The sequence below is a fragment of the Salminus brasiliensis genome, chromosome 1, assembly GCF_030463535.1.
Source record: "Salminus brasiliensis chromosome 1, fSalBra1.hap2, whole genome shotgun sequence".
Classification (NCBI taxonomy): domain Eukaryota; kingdom Metazoa; phylum Chordata; class Actinopteri; order Characiformes; family Bryconidae; genus Salminus; species Salminus brasiliensis.
This window is the reverse complement of record NC_132878.1, coordinates 12,292,988-12,311,164: the sequence shown is the minus strand read 5'-3', so window position 1 is coordinate 12,311,164 and position 18,177 is coordinate 12,292,988. Positions and strand designations below refer to the sequence as shown.

The window sequence follows — 18,177 nt, the reverse complement described above, 5'->3', positions numbered from 1 at the left end:
AAAAATCTAATTTACACTACTTGAAGCATCCTGCCACCAGCATGCCTACATCATCAGACATATCACAATGAATGATGAATGATACATTTTGATAAATATGATGAATGATAAATATTTTAGCCTCGGGATGGTTCCTGTTTACCATTTGTAGCTGTACAAAATACTTTTGTCTGTATTTATTGATGATGATATTTCATACGTCAGCCACATTAGCAAGTCTATTAAAAAAAAACATTGTGGTGATTAGGACTGATCACAGTCCAGGAGAGGTCACAGAACAAACAAAATGGTTATTAGGACCAATCAGAATCAGGTGAGGTCTCAGAACAAACAATGCCATAATCTCTACCAATCAAATCAAGGATGAATCTCTAAACAAATGGTGATTAGTACCTATTAGCAGTCAGGAAGGTCTCAGATCAAGCAAGGTGGCGATAAGTCTAATCACACCTATTAAATCATGTCCTGGAGGCATGACAATATTAGCATTTTACTCTAATATGAAGTGCACCGTAATACAACATTTAGCTTCCTAATAGTAAAGTTGTGAACCTATAAACACCAAAAGTTTGTGTGGTAACAATTGGCTACTGTGAGTGCAATAGTTGGGTGCATTCACTGTCCAATTTTTCTTTGTAATGAGCTCCCATTAGTTTATCAGTCACTATCTGTGTTAGTCAGTTAGCATTGTAAGCTGCAGTTGACCAGTATTACATAAATTCCTCTTAAAAGCAGTATACCCAAAGATTTACTTTACTGAGCTCTCTAAGTGATGTAAAGTCTGTGAATCAAACAGTTCACAGTTCAGCAGCACTTTATACAGACTGTGTTTATGTACCTGGCCAGGAGAAACTATCCTAATTATGCGTCCTACATCATCCCTTTGAATGTAATAACTTTACTCCATTTTGGAAAAGCACTTCCAATGTTAACTCTTGTTTTTGCACATTATGGAGCATTGATGAGTTGGGAGTGAGGTAATAGGGCATTGAGGATATGGGGTAAATGGGAGTAATGGAGTGTTAAGGAGTGTCAAATAGGTTTTCTCAGACACTTTATATACCTGTGCAGATTCCATTGCTAAAATAATAATTATTCGAAAAGGAGAAAAAATTTAATAATGCTCTTTTATGCAAAGGACATTCTTTTAATGTTCGGATTAAAACACAATACATATAAGTGCGATTTTGCCACAATAAATGTATGGTAACTATTTTGTTCATGCCAGTACTGAATGCATATTAGTTTAATAGGAATACATTTCATGAGCTGCGAGTTTTCCATGACAGGTTCAGTATTGTTCCATATTGTTTTCATTGTTGTATTGCTCTTGCAGTCCTATTTACCCGTACTACTATTAAAGCTGTCCACATACTGGCTGTTTTTGCCAAAATATGTTTGTTCCTACTGCTGCAAGTGACCTGCTTTAGTAGTTTTGTACAGCAGGGAGGCCAAAGACCATATTTCAGAACAAAAACTGGTGGTAAACAGCATTTTCTCATAGCGACACATAGCAAAGGCAATGTTTTCGCTTGCTCCCTACTGAGATCAATACTAATGATTTATTCTACATCGCCATGCTTGCCCCTCTCTCTCTCTCTCTCTCTCTTTTTTGCTCTTTCTCAACCACTCTTGCTCTATATCCCTCATGCTATTGCAGTGCACAGTCACACATGCAGTATTACATGCAGGATTCCCACACAGCCTCCACCCTGATGTGTTTTTACACTCGTATGCTTTCACCATCCTCCACCCTCTCTGCCTCTGGTCTGTGTAGGGCTGCAGTCAGCAGACTTTAGACAAGGTAAATAATTCACTCCCGCATATGAACACACTGCTGAGCTGTCTGCTGTGCTGCTTAACCAACCCCGGCCTGGATTAACCTGCCCTATTAACCGCTTACTTACACATGTGTATATACATACAGACACATATGCACACACAGCTCTATAGCAAGCGCACAGATCAGAACACACACACACACACACACACACACTGTATTTTAAAGGCCTGTATCCAGAATATCTCAATGGACCAACCCATCATCATCTCCAACTCCCCAGCTCATACCAAATGAATGAGATGGAGAACCAACAATTATTCCAGAGAACACAGTTCCACTGCTCCACAACTCAATGCTGGGGGGCTGTATACACCATGCCTGGCATTAAGCTTAGTGCCAATAGGTTCATGTTTATCTGCTCCAGAGGGTCCTATTCTATTGACAGTACTTCTCTACAGGGACTGGACAAGCTGTGTGTGTGCGCATTGGTACATTTGTCTCAGCAATGGGTGCTATTTAAACTAGCTGAACGCATTCATTAGAAGGGGTCTCCACAAACATTTGGACATTTGGACTTTTAGGATTAGTTGGGGAGTACGGCATGAGGTGGGTTGCTGAACATCCTGACCTCACTAATGGTCTTGTGGCAATCAAGCAATCAAATCCTTACAACAATGCTTCAGAATCTAGTAGAAAGCCTTCCCTGGACATTAGAGACAGTTACTCCAACAAAAGCAGGATGAACTCGCAATAAACTCCTTAATACGCTTGATTTCAGAAGAAACATTGAATGAGCAGCAGTCACAATACTTATGTCCATACATTTGCCCTCTCAGTCACGGTTTTACTGCTAGATTAACTCTAATGTATTAGTTTTTATGCTGTGGACATTTGTGTCCTGAAAATGTAGGAAAACAAAACACCACATGCATGCACACACACACACATGCATGCACATGCTCATGTCTTTGCTCCAGTAACAGCAGCAGCAGGCAGAGGAAGGCTTGTGATTGGTCAATGCTGACTTAATGGTGGATAAAAGCTGCATACACAGCGGCTGCTCCAGCTCCAGGCTGTCCTGGAGCAATGGGTGTAGAACAGTGTGAATAACACTGTCATATAAGCCAACAAACAAAGACACAGACAGCCATATTCTCTCTCTCTCCGCCATCTCCCATCTCATTCCACCCCTCTCTGAGCACACAGGAAGACTTATATACTGTCTATAAGCATGGGTCAAGCTCTCTCTCTCTTTTTAGCAGGTACCTATTTGCTTGTTTACCTGGTTAGTATTCATATATTCATTCTCAGTGTATATTTATTTGACAGCTGCCTCTGGGTGTATGTGTGTGTGTGTGTGCGTATGAGAAGGCCTGAGATTGTCCCCCTCTTTAGCTGATTTGTGGAGGTCTTTCTTTGATATGTAGAGTGTCATTACACACCTATTAAAGTGCACCCTTGCCCCAATATCTGTCCCTGTCAGCCCATGCTCCTCAAAATAAATCCTCAGAGTTTCAGGAAGGTGTTTAGAGGCCTTAGCACCATCACGCACACTCACACAGGTCGCATAGGTATGTGAAAATATTAGGCCACCCCATGAAAACCTTTGTACTTGAACAATACTGGGAGATGGGGAAAATATAACTAAACTAATACAACTGAAAAAATATCTTTGACTCCCTGGTCTAATGCGAGTTCACATACCGAGCCATGCCGTTTCGCCATCAGCAGCCGGAGTCAGGAAGAGCACAGTTGACCATGCTCTCTCCGGGTGGGTAGATGATGCTCTCTCTCTCCTCATCACTCTTAAAGCGATGTTGGCTGGGCTGGCATAGATGTCTGTTAGCTGGTGCAGTGGAGCTAGGGACATAGTGCTTTCCTCCGAACGTATTGGTTGCCAGGCAATCACAGCGGCAGTTTGAAAAGTGGCAGTGACTGGCTTCACATGTATTTGAGGAGGAATGTGCTAAGTTCTTACCCTCCTAGTGTCAGGAGCTACAAATGGGTGGGCTCATTGTCAGTACCAAATTGGGAAAAAGGGCAAAACTGTCACAAAAAAATATATATATATGTAAAACGTAATGCTTGATGCTTAAATGTAAGGCTTGATTTTAAAAAATCCTTGCTGTCAAAAGGAAAAAAAAAAAAACTTTCAAACTTATTCTTCCAGAAGTTCTGGTCTTAGTCTAGGTGTTCTCTGGCAAACTTTAGCCTTGCCCTGGTGTTTTTTTTCTTTTTTTTTTTTACAGTAAGGGTTTTCTCCTTGCACACCTCCCAAGAAACTCAAAAATATGAAGACTCTTTCTGATGGTAGATGCTACCTAATGGTCCCTTGGTGGCATTTCAGAATTGTTGGATACTTCTTTACTCAGCTTGCGCTTTGCTCTTGGGCTGAATTTGCTAGGATGGCCTGACCTGGCCATGTTGGCAGTTGCTTCACTTGTAAATTATTTAGCGGATGGTGGAACGGCTGATTTCTGATTGTTCTGAGATCTTTTTAACTCTTTTCCCAGACTCAGATGCATCTACAACCTTCTTTCTGAAGGCATCAGAGAACTCGTCATGGCCATGCTGATCTTCACCACTCACTTCAACAATCAAGAGCAAACCAAACTAAATATCTGAGGTTTAAACAAGACAGGCTCCTCAAAAAGTCCCTCTAACCATGTTCTAATCATCTGCAGCTGATGTGCTGCCCCTGATTCGAATGTTAGGCATTTTAAGTAGGAATAAATGTGGGAGTGTCTTACATTATTCCTTACAGGAAAACTGCATTTCTATTAATAACATTTTACACATTATTTTAAAAAGACATTTCATTTATTTCTATATTATCTACATCTCCCAATATTAAAGAGCAAATGTCCAGATGTGAAATATGTGAAAAAAGACAAAGATCTTAGTTGGAAGCCCTATTTTTTTCACATGACTGTACTTACTTACACACACACACACACACACACACACACACACACACACAGCCTATCACTTCTGTTGAGTCACACCCTGTCCAGTTGCATTTTCTCTTCAGCCAATTAAACCACTGCAGACTTTCCCAGTGTCAGCCTGCTATTGACAGAATGCTGTTGATCCAAAAATAAACACTATGTGCTGCACTTCAGAATTAAAGTGGCGGTTCAGCCAAAAATCTCATTGGCAAAATGTTTTTATTATGCTAAATGCAGTCGATCAGCCAAGACATGTTTGATGTCGGAAGTTTGCTTCTTCAGTTTAATGTCAACTACTAAGCAAGTGAAGCTTTTAAACCACCAGTTAACATCATGCAAACTGCATGGTACAATCTCCACTGTTTCTGACATTGAATGTAGACATGAAATATATGTACCAATGGGTTTTGGTATTGGGCCAATATGCTGGATGCTGGATTAGATATTTGAGCGAAGAAAGCAAGAGTTCAATCCTGTAGCAAATCTATCCTAATACAGCACACACATACCATACATACCAAACCAACCATGTTTTTTTTTTACTTTCTGTGGAGTAGTACAGTGTTTGTGCAGTTTGAGTATGATAACTGAGGTCCTTTTGTCTAAGGTCGAGCACAGAGTCATTTTTTTACATTCATATTTCCCAGCCTCTCTTTAACCTTCACCATCAAGGACTAGCAGCAATCCCTAATGAACAGTTACTCTTTTATAATACAAATAAATTTCAACTTATCAGTGTGGTCTGAGTCAGGACTTGGTAACATCCTCTTTGGCAGAAATCACAAATTGCAGATGTTTTTTCTGCTAAAAGTCGTTCAGTTCTTATAGATTTGTGGACTTTTTCTCACTGTGCAGAAATCCTCCAGTGACAGATTCTTGGGTTGTCTTGCTGCACAGCATTAAGGTCTAGTCACATATTTTCTGTGATGTTTAGGTCAGGAAACTGTAAGGGTAATCCCAAAATCTTCCATTTCAGTTGTGTTTTGGATCATTGTCCTGTTGCTGAGACCATCATCTTCTCAGCTTCAGCCTTTTGCCAGATATTCTGACATCTACAACCAGGAATTGCTGGTATATTGTGGAATTCATTCTCCGGCTAGGAGTAGCCATGATAGACGGTGTTCTCTTTATTTCAAGTCAGTAGAGTATGCCAATCATTCTCGAGCTGTTATCTTAAGGTAAAATGCTACATAATGCTGCTTTAAAGGATAATGTGCCACTGCTCACCCCCCCCCCCCCCCCCTGGCTACACAAACTTAGACTTTACTCGTAATTTTATTCTCATTTGCCTCTCTCTGCACTAACTAACCAAGACTTACTTCACCTTGAGTTCACATCGTTCTCTCTCTTTGTTTGTTTGCTCACTCTTCTGCGCCACATACACACACACACACACTCTCTCTCTCTCTTTATCAGCTGTAGTCGGCTGTACTTGCCTTTCTGTCTGTAGGTTTCCAGCTACTCAAATCAGGATCGATAGACACTCACAATACAGTTGTTTTTAATTTTCCGCTGTCTGCAGTCTGATTTTTTGGCAGCTTTGTTGTTTTTAAAGTAGCTCCCAAAAAACACATGGCCTGACAGTTTTACTGGCTTTTAAAATTCTGGCTTTTGAAAGGTAGTGGGTGGAGCTACTCAGATGGGGCAGTATAATTGTATAATTGTACAATTATAAAAAGTATAATTGTACTGACTGGGAAGCCAAGCCAAATCTGAGTGATGTGTTGTCTCGCTCAGGTAGCCCATAAAACCCTGATACATTTTACAGTTTGTGAGTTGGTAGGGTCTTATCACAGATGTCCAAATCTATGTGTCTAAGTGCTGAAAAAAGTTTTCTATAATATGTGCCCTTTATGAGGGTTTATGAGAGACTGTATTTCACTAGGTTTAGGCCTAGGCCTTATTTTGCACATTCGTCAAGTCTTGCAACCCCATAGGGCACTGTGAAATTGAAATGCCCACTATGAGCGGTTGTGGTATTTATTAAGAACCGAAAGGAACCGTCTCTATAAAGAACTGTGACATGGATACAAACCCCCTTAAAAGCCAGTAGTCATAACATTCTGTGTTATTTTACCCCAGAAATTAAAACACAACAATTATGTTAATTAAGTTTTACTGCTTTCCTTTTAGGTTAATGAGTGGCTAACAGGCCCGACAAAACAAGTGTTTCTCTCTCTTTGTTTACCTGCCCTGTTGCCTGTTTTCTCAATTTTGGCCTGTGGGGTTGTACTGTTGAATCACACACCCACGGTGGGCATCATTAATGTTTCTGGATCCATGCCTTAGCCTAAGCCCACAGTATCCCACACACAGCTGCTGCCATCCATGCTCTAGAACACACACATACACACACACACACACACACATGTGGATTTTGCCACGTTCTTCAGCAGCTCCTTAGCGTGAAGTGCGCAGCTCAATTCAATTTGACATTAGTTCATCCATTCAAAATTAATTCAGATTATCCCACCAAGCGGATGTATCTGATTATCTCTATTCACTTATTTTATTACCGTAAAATGACTTTCATGAGATGTCATCACAAGAGGATTTCATCTCCAAAGACTCAGAAGACTATTAGATCTATTGAATAGACTCAAAGCAATGGGAACGGTATCACTGAAGCAGTTTGTCTTTTGTTCTTTTACCTTTTTGAACGTGCAGCTGTACGTTTATCGAAAGTGTTTCATTTAGGCTTTTGTACTAGCATGTTTCACAGGTTAGAAAATTAGAAACTTTATATTCATTGCATGAACAAACCTCAATGGAGAGGTCTCGTGTAAAACCGAATATTTCTAATATTTCTAGCTTTTGAGTAGTCTGTTAAGCCTTGTTAAAGTGTCAAAATGACCATTTTCTTCCCAGTCCATACAGGCCATGTGTGAAAACTAAGCATCAAAAACAGCTTTTAATGGATTGATTTTGTGATGTCATAAAACCCGACACATTTACGTATTTCCATCTATTGAGAGCACAGCAGTTTAGCCACGCCCATTCCTGCTGAAGTTATAAGGAGTGTGCACTGCTTTTTGTATAAGGCATCATACAAGATTTTGTTCAAAGCATCATTGTGCCTCTTCAACTTCTCCTACAGGTGAGGAGTATAATTCCGTTTTATGCCACAACTGTAAATACTAATTGTGATTTAAGCCCTCCCTCATAGACAACTTTACACATGCATTTGTTGACACAGGTAGAATAATATTATGGTAGTATTACATGACTTTACACCAATATGACTCATTCTTGTAAAAGTGTTTCATGTAGCTTCTACAAAGTTATACTGTATTTAACTAATTTTGGGCCATTTTGTGCAGCCTTCAGTCTTTTTTCCCAGGGTCTTGCAACCCCATAGATACAAAGTTATATAGTGGCAATGACAGAGATGTCATTCTTCCTAAAAACAACATTATGTAAAATTTAACACTAAAATCACAGCTTCAGAATCATGTTGATGCTCCACGGACTATATGGACTATATGGACTATATGGTGTATATATATATATATATATATATACCATATAGTCCATATAGTCCATATAGTCCGTAAAGCATCAACATGATTCTGAAGCTGTGATTTTACATAATGAAGGATAAAGAGAGGTCACAACATGGTTGTTTCAAATGAATTATGAATATATGGTGCACAAAACCACATAGACATCATAAGTGTTTTATTTTTATTATATAAATTAAAGGAAAATGTAGAACGTGGGCTCTTTAAATCTGTTTAGTTTGATGATGTCTTCTCCTGTAATATTTATTCAAATGGACAAAAGTACAGACAAATCTCAAGCCTGTTTTTAGCTACCCTGTTTATACCTAACAATTGGTCATACAGGGTCAGAAGCCACATTAGCTTGTCTATGTAAGATTACTTGACAGCGTGACATGGTTTGAGTTAAGTGTAGGATGATCTAGGCATGCAATGTGCACAATACTAATTGTGTGATGCTAATTAGCTTCTGGGGACAACTGTTTTTACAGAAGTATCACTTTAAGCACAAGCGTGACTGTGTGTTTTCGTTTCAGCAAATCGTCCATTCAGCCGAACAAGCATTTTTACCTAATGATGTCCCCTGACTGTTTGCCATGTGACTAGGACACTGGCCGGCAGCTTCCTGCCTGGCACCAAGCTGATTTTACATGAAAATGCTTATTGATTAAATATATTCTCTTGACTTTACTCAGCCATATGCTTGATCCTATCTGAATGAGTGCATAGAGTAGGAGAGAGATTGATATGAGGTACTGGAGGTGTTCAGAGGCACTGTGGCGTCATTCTAACCCCTTCAGACTGTTGTTAGAGCGGTATTAGCTATGTATTAGCTCTCTGCATACAGACACAGAACACTGCCTACACTGTTCTCCAACATACGACCAAGACTATAGACTGTACAGCTTGTCTAGTCCCTGTAGAGAAGTACTGCTAATAGAATATGACTCTCTGGAGTCCTGATGCCAGGTGTGGACTACAGGGTATAAAGCCCCCCCCCCTCACCCCAGCATTGAGCTGTGGAGCAGTGGAACTGTTTTCTCTGGAATGATGGATGGTGCTCCATATAATACCTTTTGGATGAGTTGGGGTTGAGGTGGGCAGCTGAGGATGAGGTGGGGTGGTGATCATTCAACATTCTGACCTCACTAAGGCTGTTTTGATTGCACTTTACCACAAGAGCAAGTCAGGTACTCATGTTGGATAATTAGTTCTGCCACTCCGGTTCATACCACTGGCATTGGATGGAGCTCCATCACTCCAGAAAACGCAGTTCCACTGCTCTACAGCCCAATGCTGGGTACCTAGCTTATCTGTGAGCCTGGTGACCTTAGGGTCATATACTACTGCTCCAGACTCTCATTCTATTGGCAGTGCACTTCTATGAAGAACAGCTGTGTGTGCTAGGCTGAATGCTTGTGTCAGCAGTGTGTGCACCTTAAAGGGGCAGTTCACATTGTGCCGTTCTATTGCTTGTTTGAAGTGGTACAAGTAATTCAAATTAAATTATTTCCAAAGAATTCAATACTCAAAAGATTTGATGGAAAATATATATCTTACACATTGTGCACACACGCTTCAACTGACACAGAGAAAATTGATTCTTGTTATTACTGTCAATATTTTTGATCATAAAAGGCACTTTGATAATGTCATTTCTTCCATGACAATATTCTGTCTTTCTTAATCTGGTAACTCTGTTGGCGTGTTTCATTTCTGGCGTCTATGGTAAGACTGGCATTTGTAACCAATTCATCTGAGCAGAGCTGTATTAATTCAGCAAGCTCAATCAACAGAACAAATCTGAAAAAAAAAATCAACAGGAAATCTGACCCTACAATGGTCCAGCCCAGAAGAAAACTTTATTAGGTGGGCTGGGGGCTAAAGTCCTCCTAAAACTAGCCTGACCTAGTGAAAGTAATAAAAACTACCTTACTTGCAATAAAACTGGAGCTGCAGAAGCAAAGTGAAAAATACCATATCAGGACAAACTCATCAGTCATTGTTTGAAATATGATATTTTGATAGCAACACATCTATTACATACATAAATAGATAAATCAGTCTGATTTTATTCATTTTGTTAAGCAATCGCTGTAAGGAAAAACTCAAAATACTGAAACTGCATGTATAAACATTCAAAATAATTTGGTACATCTAGAAACCATCCAAAACACATCGACCGGGGATCAGATGTGATTTTGGGTGAACTGACCACTAAAAGGAGCCTTGTGTTTTACAAGGGGTGTCCGGATACTTTTAGACATAGTCTACATAAGATAAAGAGATTAGATGAAAGGTATAGAGAGGCAGACAGATGAATGCAGTCAGACAGAGAGACACACTAAGGTACAGACAGACTGGATGCTTTCATGAATGTCGTCAGCAGGACGCCAGGCTGAGTGCAGAGTGACATCACCCTGAGCCAGAGCCTAAATGAGGATATTATTAGACTTTATCAGCTGCATCAGAATGCAGAGCATGTAGTACCGGGGTGGGCCATCAGTATGCAGAACACACACACACACCGTATCGCTGAATCATCCGCATGCAGTGCTGCACACAGGAAGTTTCTGAGGATGCATGAGTGGTAGAGGCCTGGGTCTCTCTCTCTCTCTCTCTCTCTCTCTCTCTCCCTCTCTCTCTCTCTCATTCACACTGCCTTTCTCTCTGTCTTTCTTTCTCTCTCACCCACTCAATCTATCTAAAATTCTCACTGCATCTCTATCTCTCTCTCTCCTTCTCATTGCCTCTGTATTTCAATATTATCTATCTATCTATCTATCTATCTATCTATCTATCTATCTGTCTGTCTGTCTCAATCATCCACTTTCTCTCATTGTTTCTGTTTCTGCATGTTTATCAGTAAAGAGTAAGACATGCACGGATGGAGGGCAGAGAACACACACATACACACCCTAATTATGGCAGTCGACATTGCCGGCAGTATGTCTGAGAGGGGGTTATGAGGAGACACGTTCTGCTCCATTATCACAGCACCTATGACTCACTTCCATAATGTGCGCTTTTTTACCTCATTGAATTTAAAACTCTCCATTAATTTTGTACAGAAAACACTGCTTAAAAACATCCTGGAGCAAGAGGACTTGAATGTCTCGTTTCCATAGGAGAGCAGGGTATATTTTGAGTCATCCGGTTTGATTTACATGGTGAAGAAGTTTGCATCTCTTGTGCTTTCCTAATTGTCCAGTTCTCAACCTGTTCTGTTCTGCTGTGGCCTTGCCATCATTCTGTGGGTGAAAATGAGACCTGTTGATAGTGAGATGCAAGACAACTCAATGTAGGTAGCTACATGCAATCAAACGAGTCACTGTTATGGTCTCTCACTGTAAGTGCAACTGAGTAATGAGGACTATGCTATTTTACTTTCTAACATTGGGGAAATCTGAAATAGCTTCGTGCTATATGTAGTGGACTATGTAGGTCATAACCCTGTGACTTTAACTTACTGGTAGGTGTAGTCACTTTGCCAAGATCTGGAAGAAGATTCAAACTGTCACCCACAGCAGAAAGAAAAGTGACTCACATGATCAGAACCAACCCATGAACCACCAAGCAAATTTTGCACCAAGGATTTGCTGGTATAATCATATAATCAGAATTCATTGTTTCATCAATAAAGGCAAACTATTTTGGCCCAGATGCGGCAAAACAGGCCCAAACCATTGAACTATAGTGTAACTAAATTGAGCTGAATTTCTGATTACTGTGTGCAGGTTGTAAGGCTCTTCTGAAGTGTCTGTCGGGCAAGTTTTGCAGCCGGGAGCTGATCGGGATCATGGGGCCCTCAGGGGCTGGCAAGTCCACCCTGATGAACATCCTTGCTGGATACAGGTGAGTCAAGGCACATGCTTGAATAAGAAGTGTAAAAGGCAGAAAGAATAAGAGTAAGATGATTAATATTTATGGCCTAGCCAAAGCTCATTTCGTGCCTTCTGCCAGTGTATGTCCTTGCTGCACTGTTACGCCATTCATCTGAATACATTCTGGAATGCATATTCATACATCTATTCATGTCCACATTGCCCAAAGCATCACTGCACCTGTGGGCCTCATCCCAGCTGCACTCTTAACCACTTAATAATCATTATCAGACCACCACACAGCTGGAGCCTCCTTCTGTCATCTGTTTTATCTCTCCTTTTCTGTCTCACTTTATTTTCTTTCCCGCCGTGTCCCTTTGCACCATTCTCTTTTGGTCTCCTCTGCACTCCTCTTTCTTCTTTTCCTCTGCTTCTACTTTGAGTTACACCTACGCAGCTGCGGTTAATGCAGTAATGCCGTTAAAGCCCACTGTGAGTACAAGTGCTACAAAGCCTACCACCTTAGTTGACTTCTTCCTTCCTCTCTCTTTTCTCTCTTTCTTTGACTCTGTCTCGTTTTCTCAGAGAGACGGGCATGAAAGGTCAGATTCTAGTAAACGGGAGACCCCGTGACCTCCGCACCTTCAGGAAGATGTCCTGTTACATCATGCAGGATGACATGCTGCTGCCACACCTCACCACACGGGAGGCCATGATGGTGAGACATGCGACCAAATACAATTCTACGAACCATACCATAAATTCATCCTTATTATAACATAAAATCATCAGTCAGCCTCACAAAAACATAACTATACTATCCTGTGTGACAAAAGTATTGGGACACCTGCTCATTCATTGTTTCATTAAAATTTAAGGGTGTTAAAAAAGAGTGTATCCTACTTTTGCTGGAGTATCTGTCTCTACTGTCCAGGAAAGAAGGCTTTCTACTAGATTCTGGAGGTTTCTGGAGGATTTGATCACACAGTGACATTAGAAGAGCATGAAGTCAGGATGTAGGATTTACCCCAACCTCACCTCATCCCAAACTCCCCAGCTCATCCCAAAAGTATTAGATGGAGTAACATCCATCATTGCAGAGAACTCAATGCTGGGGGGCTTTATACCCCTTAGCCCACACATGGCATTAGGCATGGTGCCAATAGGTTCATATTTATCTGCTTCGGAAAGTCCTATTCTATTGGCAGTACTTCTTTACAGGGACTAGAAAAGCTGTGTGTGTGTAGTTAGTGCTTATGAAATAGAAGAATTAGTACTTGGACCCCTAACGAGACTATGCGACTTGAGCTCACTCACACTGGTGACTTCTGTCTTATAGGTTTCGGCCAACCTTAAGCTGAACGAGAACATGGAAGTGAAGAAGGAACTGGTGAGTGAGACTGCTAGCATTTTAGCAACACACACACACATACACAAATGTATGCATTTGTATATGTGTATTTAATGTGATTCTTAACGTTACATTATGTGTTGTGTGTGTGTGTGTGTGTGTGTGTGTGTGTGTGTGTGTGTATGTGTGTATGGCAGGTGAATGAGATCCTCACAGCTCTAGGCCTGCAGGAGTGTGCTCACACTCGTACAAACTCTCTCTCTGGAGGACAATGTAAAAGACTGGCGATCGCGCTAGAGCTGGTGAACAACCCGCCTGTCATGTTCTTCGACGAGCCGACCAGGTGCTCCATTGATTTATTTAATAGACTGAGCGGGACAGTGTGAAGCGCTGTATAAGTTTCTATATTTAATGCATTCATTAAATTGTTACATGTGTTTCAGCATCCTGCTAATCCTATTAGTATTTTACTGGATCTTTGTGTGTGTGTGAATGTGTCCAGCGGTCTGGACAGTGCCTCCTGTTTCCAGGTGGTTTCTCTGATGAAGTCTCTTGCTCAGGGAGGAAGAACAATCATCTGTACCATCCACCAGCCCAGTGCTAAACTCTTTGAGATGTTTGACAAGGTACCAACTACCATCCAGGACCTAATGAGTTGGACTAGCCAGCCAGTTGACTAGTGGGTTAACCAGGGGATCAGGGTTAATTAACAACTACTGTCAATCGTCTGGATTACTGTCCTAAAGTATCCGCCTAATTTTGTTTCCTTATCAGTTCCATGTTATTAGTGCAGAATGTAATTTAACCCAGTGCAACTTAATCTAATAGAGTCTGATGGAATCTAATCTCTAACCCACTCTCTTTGTCTTGTCTGACAGCTGTATATTCTGAGTCAGGGGCAGTGCATATATAAGGGCACAGTTCCGTACCTCATCCCCTATCTGAAGAACCTCGGCCTCCACTGCCCCACTTACCACAACCCTGCAGACTTCAGTATGTTAACCGTGTGTTGTGTGTGTGTATGTGAGCATATAGTCAGGGTGTTTGAACAGGAATTATTCATTTGTAAACAGCAAAAGTATGTATTGATGTTTATTGCATCCTAAGGACTGTTATTGAGTTATTAATTGAGCTCCTGTCTGCTTTATATTTTCAAGATTGTCTTCTGATTGCAACCTGTTGTTTTTGTGATGGATATACTAGGAACTTGGGACATTTTTGTTGAGCGATTTTATCACTTCTTTTTTATTCTTCTTCTGTAAGGATTTGAGTTGGGCAGGACTAAATTTGGCTTGTGACAAAAGTGACATTAGGTCTACCAAAGTACCAATCAGAGTTAGCGATGTTAGCTACTCGCTCTCTTTATCATTGTTTGTAGTGTAGCTACTGTTACAGAATGGCTTCTTTTACAATGGTTTGTTAGCTCCCCCCTTAACATCTCAGTGTTTCCCCCCTTTAAAAACTAGGAGACGTGTCACAGACTAAAGCACAAGTGACATTTCAAGTCAAGTCAAGTCGCTTTTAATGTTATTTTAACTCTGTACAAGTACACAGTGGAATGAAATTGTGTTTTCCCCAGAACAAGGGTGCAGCATAGAACAAAACAATACAGTACAGGACAGACTGCAAAAGTGCAAAAAGCAGACGTAGCTGACAGCATTAAACTAAAAAGACAATACATATAAATACAATAAATACAACTCATTACTGAGTAGAGGTAGTGATTATGGATTATGCATAGATACTTAACAGGTAGGTAGTGAGAATAAAATGCATAGAAATGTAACATGCCATGACATTATATGCAGACAGCTTTTAATACACATGAAACACGAAACACAACAAGTACTGAGATAGATAGATAGATAGATAGATAGATAGATAGATAGATAGATAGAGATAGATAGATAGATAGATAGATAGATAGATAGATACTTTATTAATCCAGAAGGAAATTTAGCAGCCAGTAGCAATTGCACAATACAGCACAGTAATACAATACAATAATTACAAAAATAACAATAAATACAATAAAATATAACCTGCAACTATTGATGCAGCTAATGTGATATGAACATTGTGTGATCTGCTCTGAGCAAAACGATTTTGCCCAGATTTTTTGCTCAAAGCGTGTCACTATAAGGAAAAGCTCTAAGGACAAACTGCACTAAAGAAGTCTTACATGAGAGTGTGGACCCTGGTGCTTTCCTATCTGGACCTGGACCTATAAACGAAAACTATCAGGAACTTTTTTTGACAAACTGATTATTTTAACTGACGTAACTTTACTATCCCATATAGTACAGGTTTAACAGCCCAGGAAACTCACAGACCCATCGCATGTGTCATAAATATCGCAGGTGAAGCTACTCAGCCTGATCAGATCTGTGCATTATGATGAGCTTTGTGACTCTGAGTAGAGACAGTGGTCGGAGAGGAAAATGAGTCAGAGAAAAGTTAATTCACATGACTTGCTCTAAAAAGAGAAAAAAGTGGAGCGTGAAAGCAGAGCTTTTAATAAAGAAATATCTGTAGTAATAAAAGCATAATGTAATAGTGTTCTGTATTTCAGCTCTGTAAAGAAGTTCTAACCTAAAAATGTATTTTGCCAATAATGACCATGTGTTCTGATCGTCTACAGTAATTGAGGTGGCATCGGGAGAGTATGGAGATTTGAACCCTGTGCTGTTTGAAGCTGTGCAGGGCGGCTTGTGTTCAGAAGGGGACAAAAAGAACTCCAGTGACAAAAGTGACCCCACATCGTCCTGCCCGACTCAGTGTAACAGTGTGAGTGTCCATATATTAATGGTTCAGTCCTTTTTCAGTTATACGCCATATAAACAATATTCTTATGTCTGCTACTGTAAATTCTATATTTCAGTAAATAAACAGTAAACTGATGATGTATTCTGCCTATTAATGCAGGCATTAACATCTAACACAGGTGAAGTTTTATTCAGTGACGTGACCTTACCCTCTTAGAAACAGTCAACATAAGCTATTGGCTTTATTGTATTTGCGACATACATTTTTTGTGATTAAGTCGATTATTTACTCATTAAATAAGATAAGTAGATACTTGATTTATATTACATAATTGTACAATACTTCCTTTATGGGAATATATTTTCAGTGCATAATAATACTGCACTGGGACATAAAATTAGTCTAAAAATGCTAATTAAGTAAACTACTAATTTTATAACAAAAGAAAATTTAGTTACATAAAATTCTGAATAATGTTTTGTGTACAACTTTATGTTAGAAATATTTGAAATGTTAAAACATTTAACATTTAAACAAATGTCTTTTAATGAAATATGCTTTTATAATAAAATAAAAAAATAATGGGCAGGGTGTTCTATTGCGTTTCAGTCATAGTTTGGCCAGTTTTGTGGTACAAGTAAGGCAGTGCAATGTCAAAAAATGTGTTTTAAGAATATTGTATGTTTAAAAATGTAAATGTCTAAGTAAATAAACTAGTTTATATGTGTAACTTAAGTAATATTAATTAAACTTAATAATATTATTTATAATTATATATTATATATAATTATAATATTATATTATAATATAATATAATATATAATTACATAATATGTTATAATTATAATATTATATATAATTATAATTATACTTAATTATATATGTAACTTTAAAATATAACATTTTCAAAATACTTTCAATGTGTGGTTGTGCCACCTGACATTTTCTAAATGGCCAAACTGATCATTGTTTTTATATATATATATATATATATATATATATATATATATATATATATATATATATATATATATATGTATATATATATTATAATATAAAAGCTATGAAACAACAATTGCTACATTTAATACATTCTTAAAGACACAAAACATGCATGATGTATTCCTTACCAGACGTTTGTAAGAAATTAAGAATAAGAGTAAGAGTAAAATCCTTTAGAAAGCCATAATTGTCATTAGCCAAAAAATCTAAACATCAATATGAGCATTTGTCTGTGTTCAGTAAGCGCTGAGTGTTTAAACAATGAAGAAGCCAGACGTCTCTGATGCATCTCTTGTGTCTATTAAATATTTTGCGCAGGATTCAGGATACATTGAGAAACACACTTTTACCACCAGCACCCTTACACAGTTCTGCATTCTCTTCGAAAGGACCTTCATTACTATATGCAGAGACACGGTGAGCTTTCTCCTTCTTTCATTTCGCTGCTATCTTTGAAAGCAGGCAGACGAATATGTTAAGAATGTGTTTTTAAAAATAAGTTTTGTTTGATATTCTGTCATGATTCTGGATTATATGGTTCCTATTCCACACAGGCAGCTGAAGAAAATACATGATTCATGCTGCTTTTAAGGGTTCATATTTATGTGTGTCTAGGTGTTGACCCATCTGAGGGTGATGTCGCACCTGTGTATTGGCGTTCTGATTGGTCTGCTGTACCTGAACATTGGGAATGACGCCAGCAAAGTGTTCAACAATACTGGATTCCTCTTCTTCTCTATGCTTTTCCTTATGTTCGCTGCACTAATGCCTACCGTCCTCACATGTAAGAGAATGTGTTTATAAATGATAGCATGGCATTCATTTACTTTATAAAAATCAGCATTTTATGTATGAGATGTGTGTTGTTGTGTGTGTACCTGTGATAAAGAATTTCAGTGTGTTTAACACAAGGAGAAGTCTGTGGGATTGTAGAGGTTACAATAGGGTTTGGAAAGGACTATATTTAGTCACATGGTTAGACCAGTGGAGTTCTTTTGTGCTA

The 18,177-nt window shown here is 39.2% G+C and overlaps 2 protein-coding genes across 2 annotated transcripts in view; both read left to right on the top strand.

Annotated features, from left to right (window-relative positions):
- nherf4b (NHERF family PDZ scaffold protein 4b) overlaps positions 1-18,177 on the top strand; it is a 111,682-nt gene that overhangs the window by 64,004 nt on the left and 29,501 nt on the right. The gene's annotated exons all lie outside the window — the stretch shown is intronic.
- Positions 1-18,177, top strand: part of abcg4a (ATP-binding cassette, sub-family G (WHITE), member 4a) — a 38,659-nt gene that overhangs the window by 11,579 nt on the left and 8,903 nt on the right. The window contains exons 3-11 of the mRNA XM_072668552.1: positions 11,969-12,086; positions 12,641-12,773; positions 13,395-13,445; positions 13,604-13,749; positions 13,909-14,032; positions 14,285-14,399; positions 16,048-16,193; positions 17,493-17,591; positions 17,790-17,958. Of these exons, the coding sequence (XP_072524653.1) occupies positions 11,969-12,086; positions 12,641-12,773; positions 13,395-13,445; positions 13,604-13,749; positions 13,909-14,032; positions 14,285-14,399; positions 16,048-16,193; positions 17,493-17,591; positions 17,790-17,958 (1,101 nt within the window). The remainder of the gene's footprint in view (positions 1-11,968; positions 12,087-12,640; positions 12,774-13,394; positions 13,446-13,603; positions 13,750-13,908; positions 14,033-14,284; positions 14,400-16,047; positions 16,194-17,492; positions 17,592-17,789; positions 17,959-18,177) is intronic.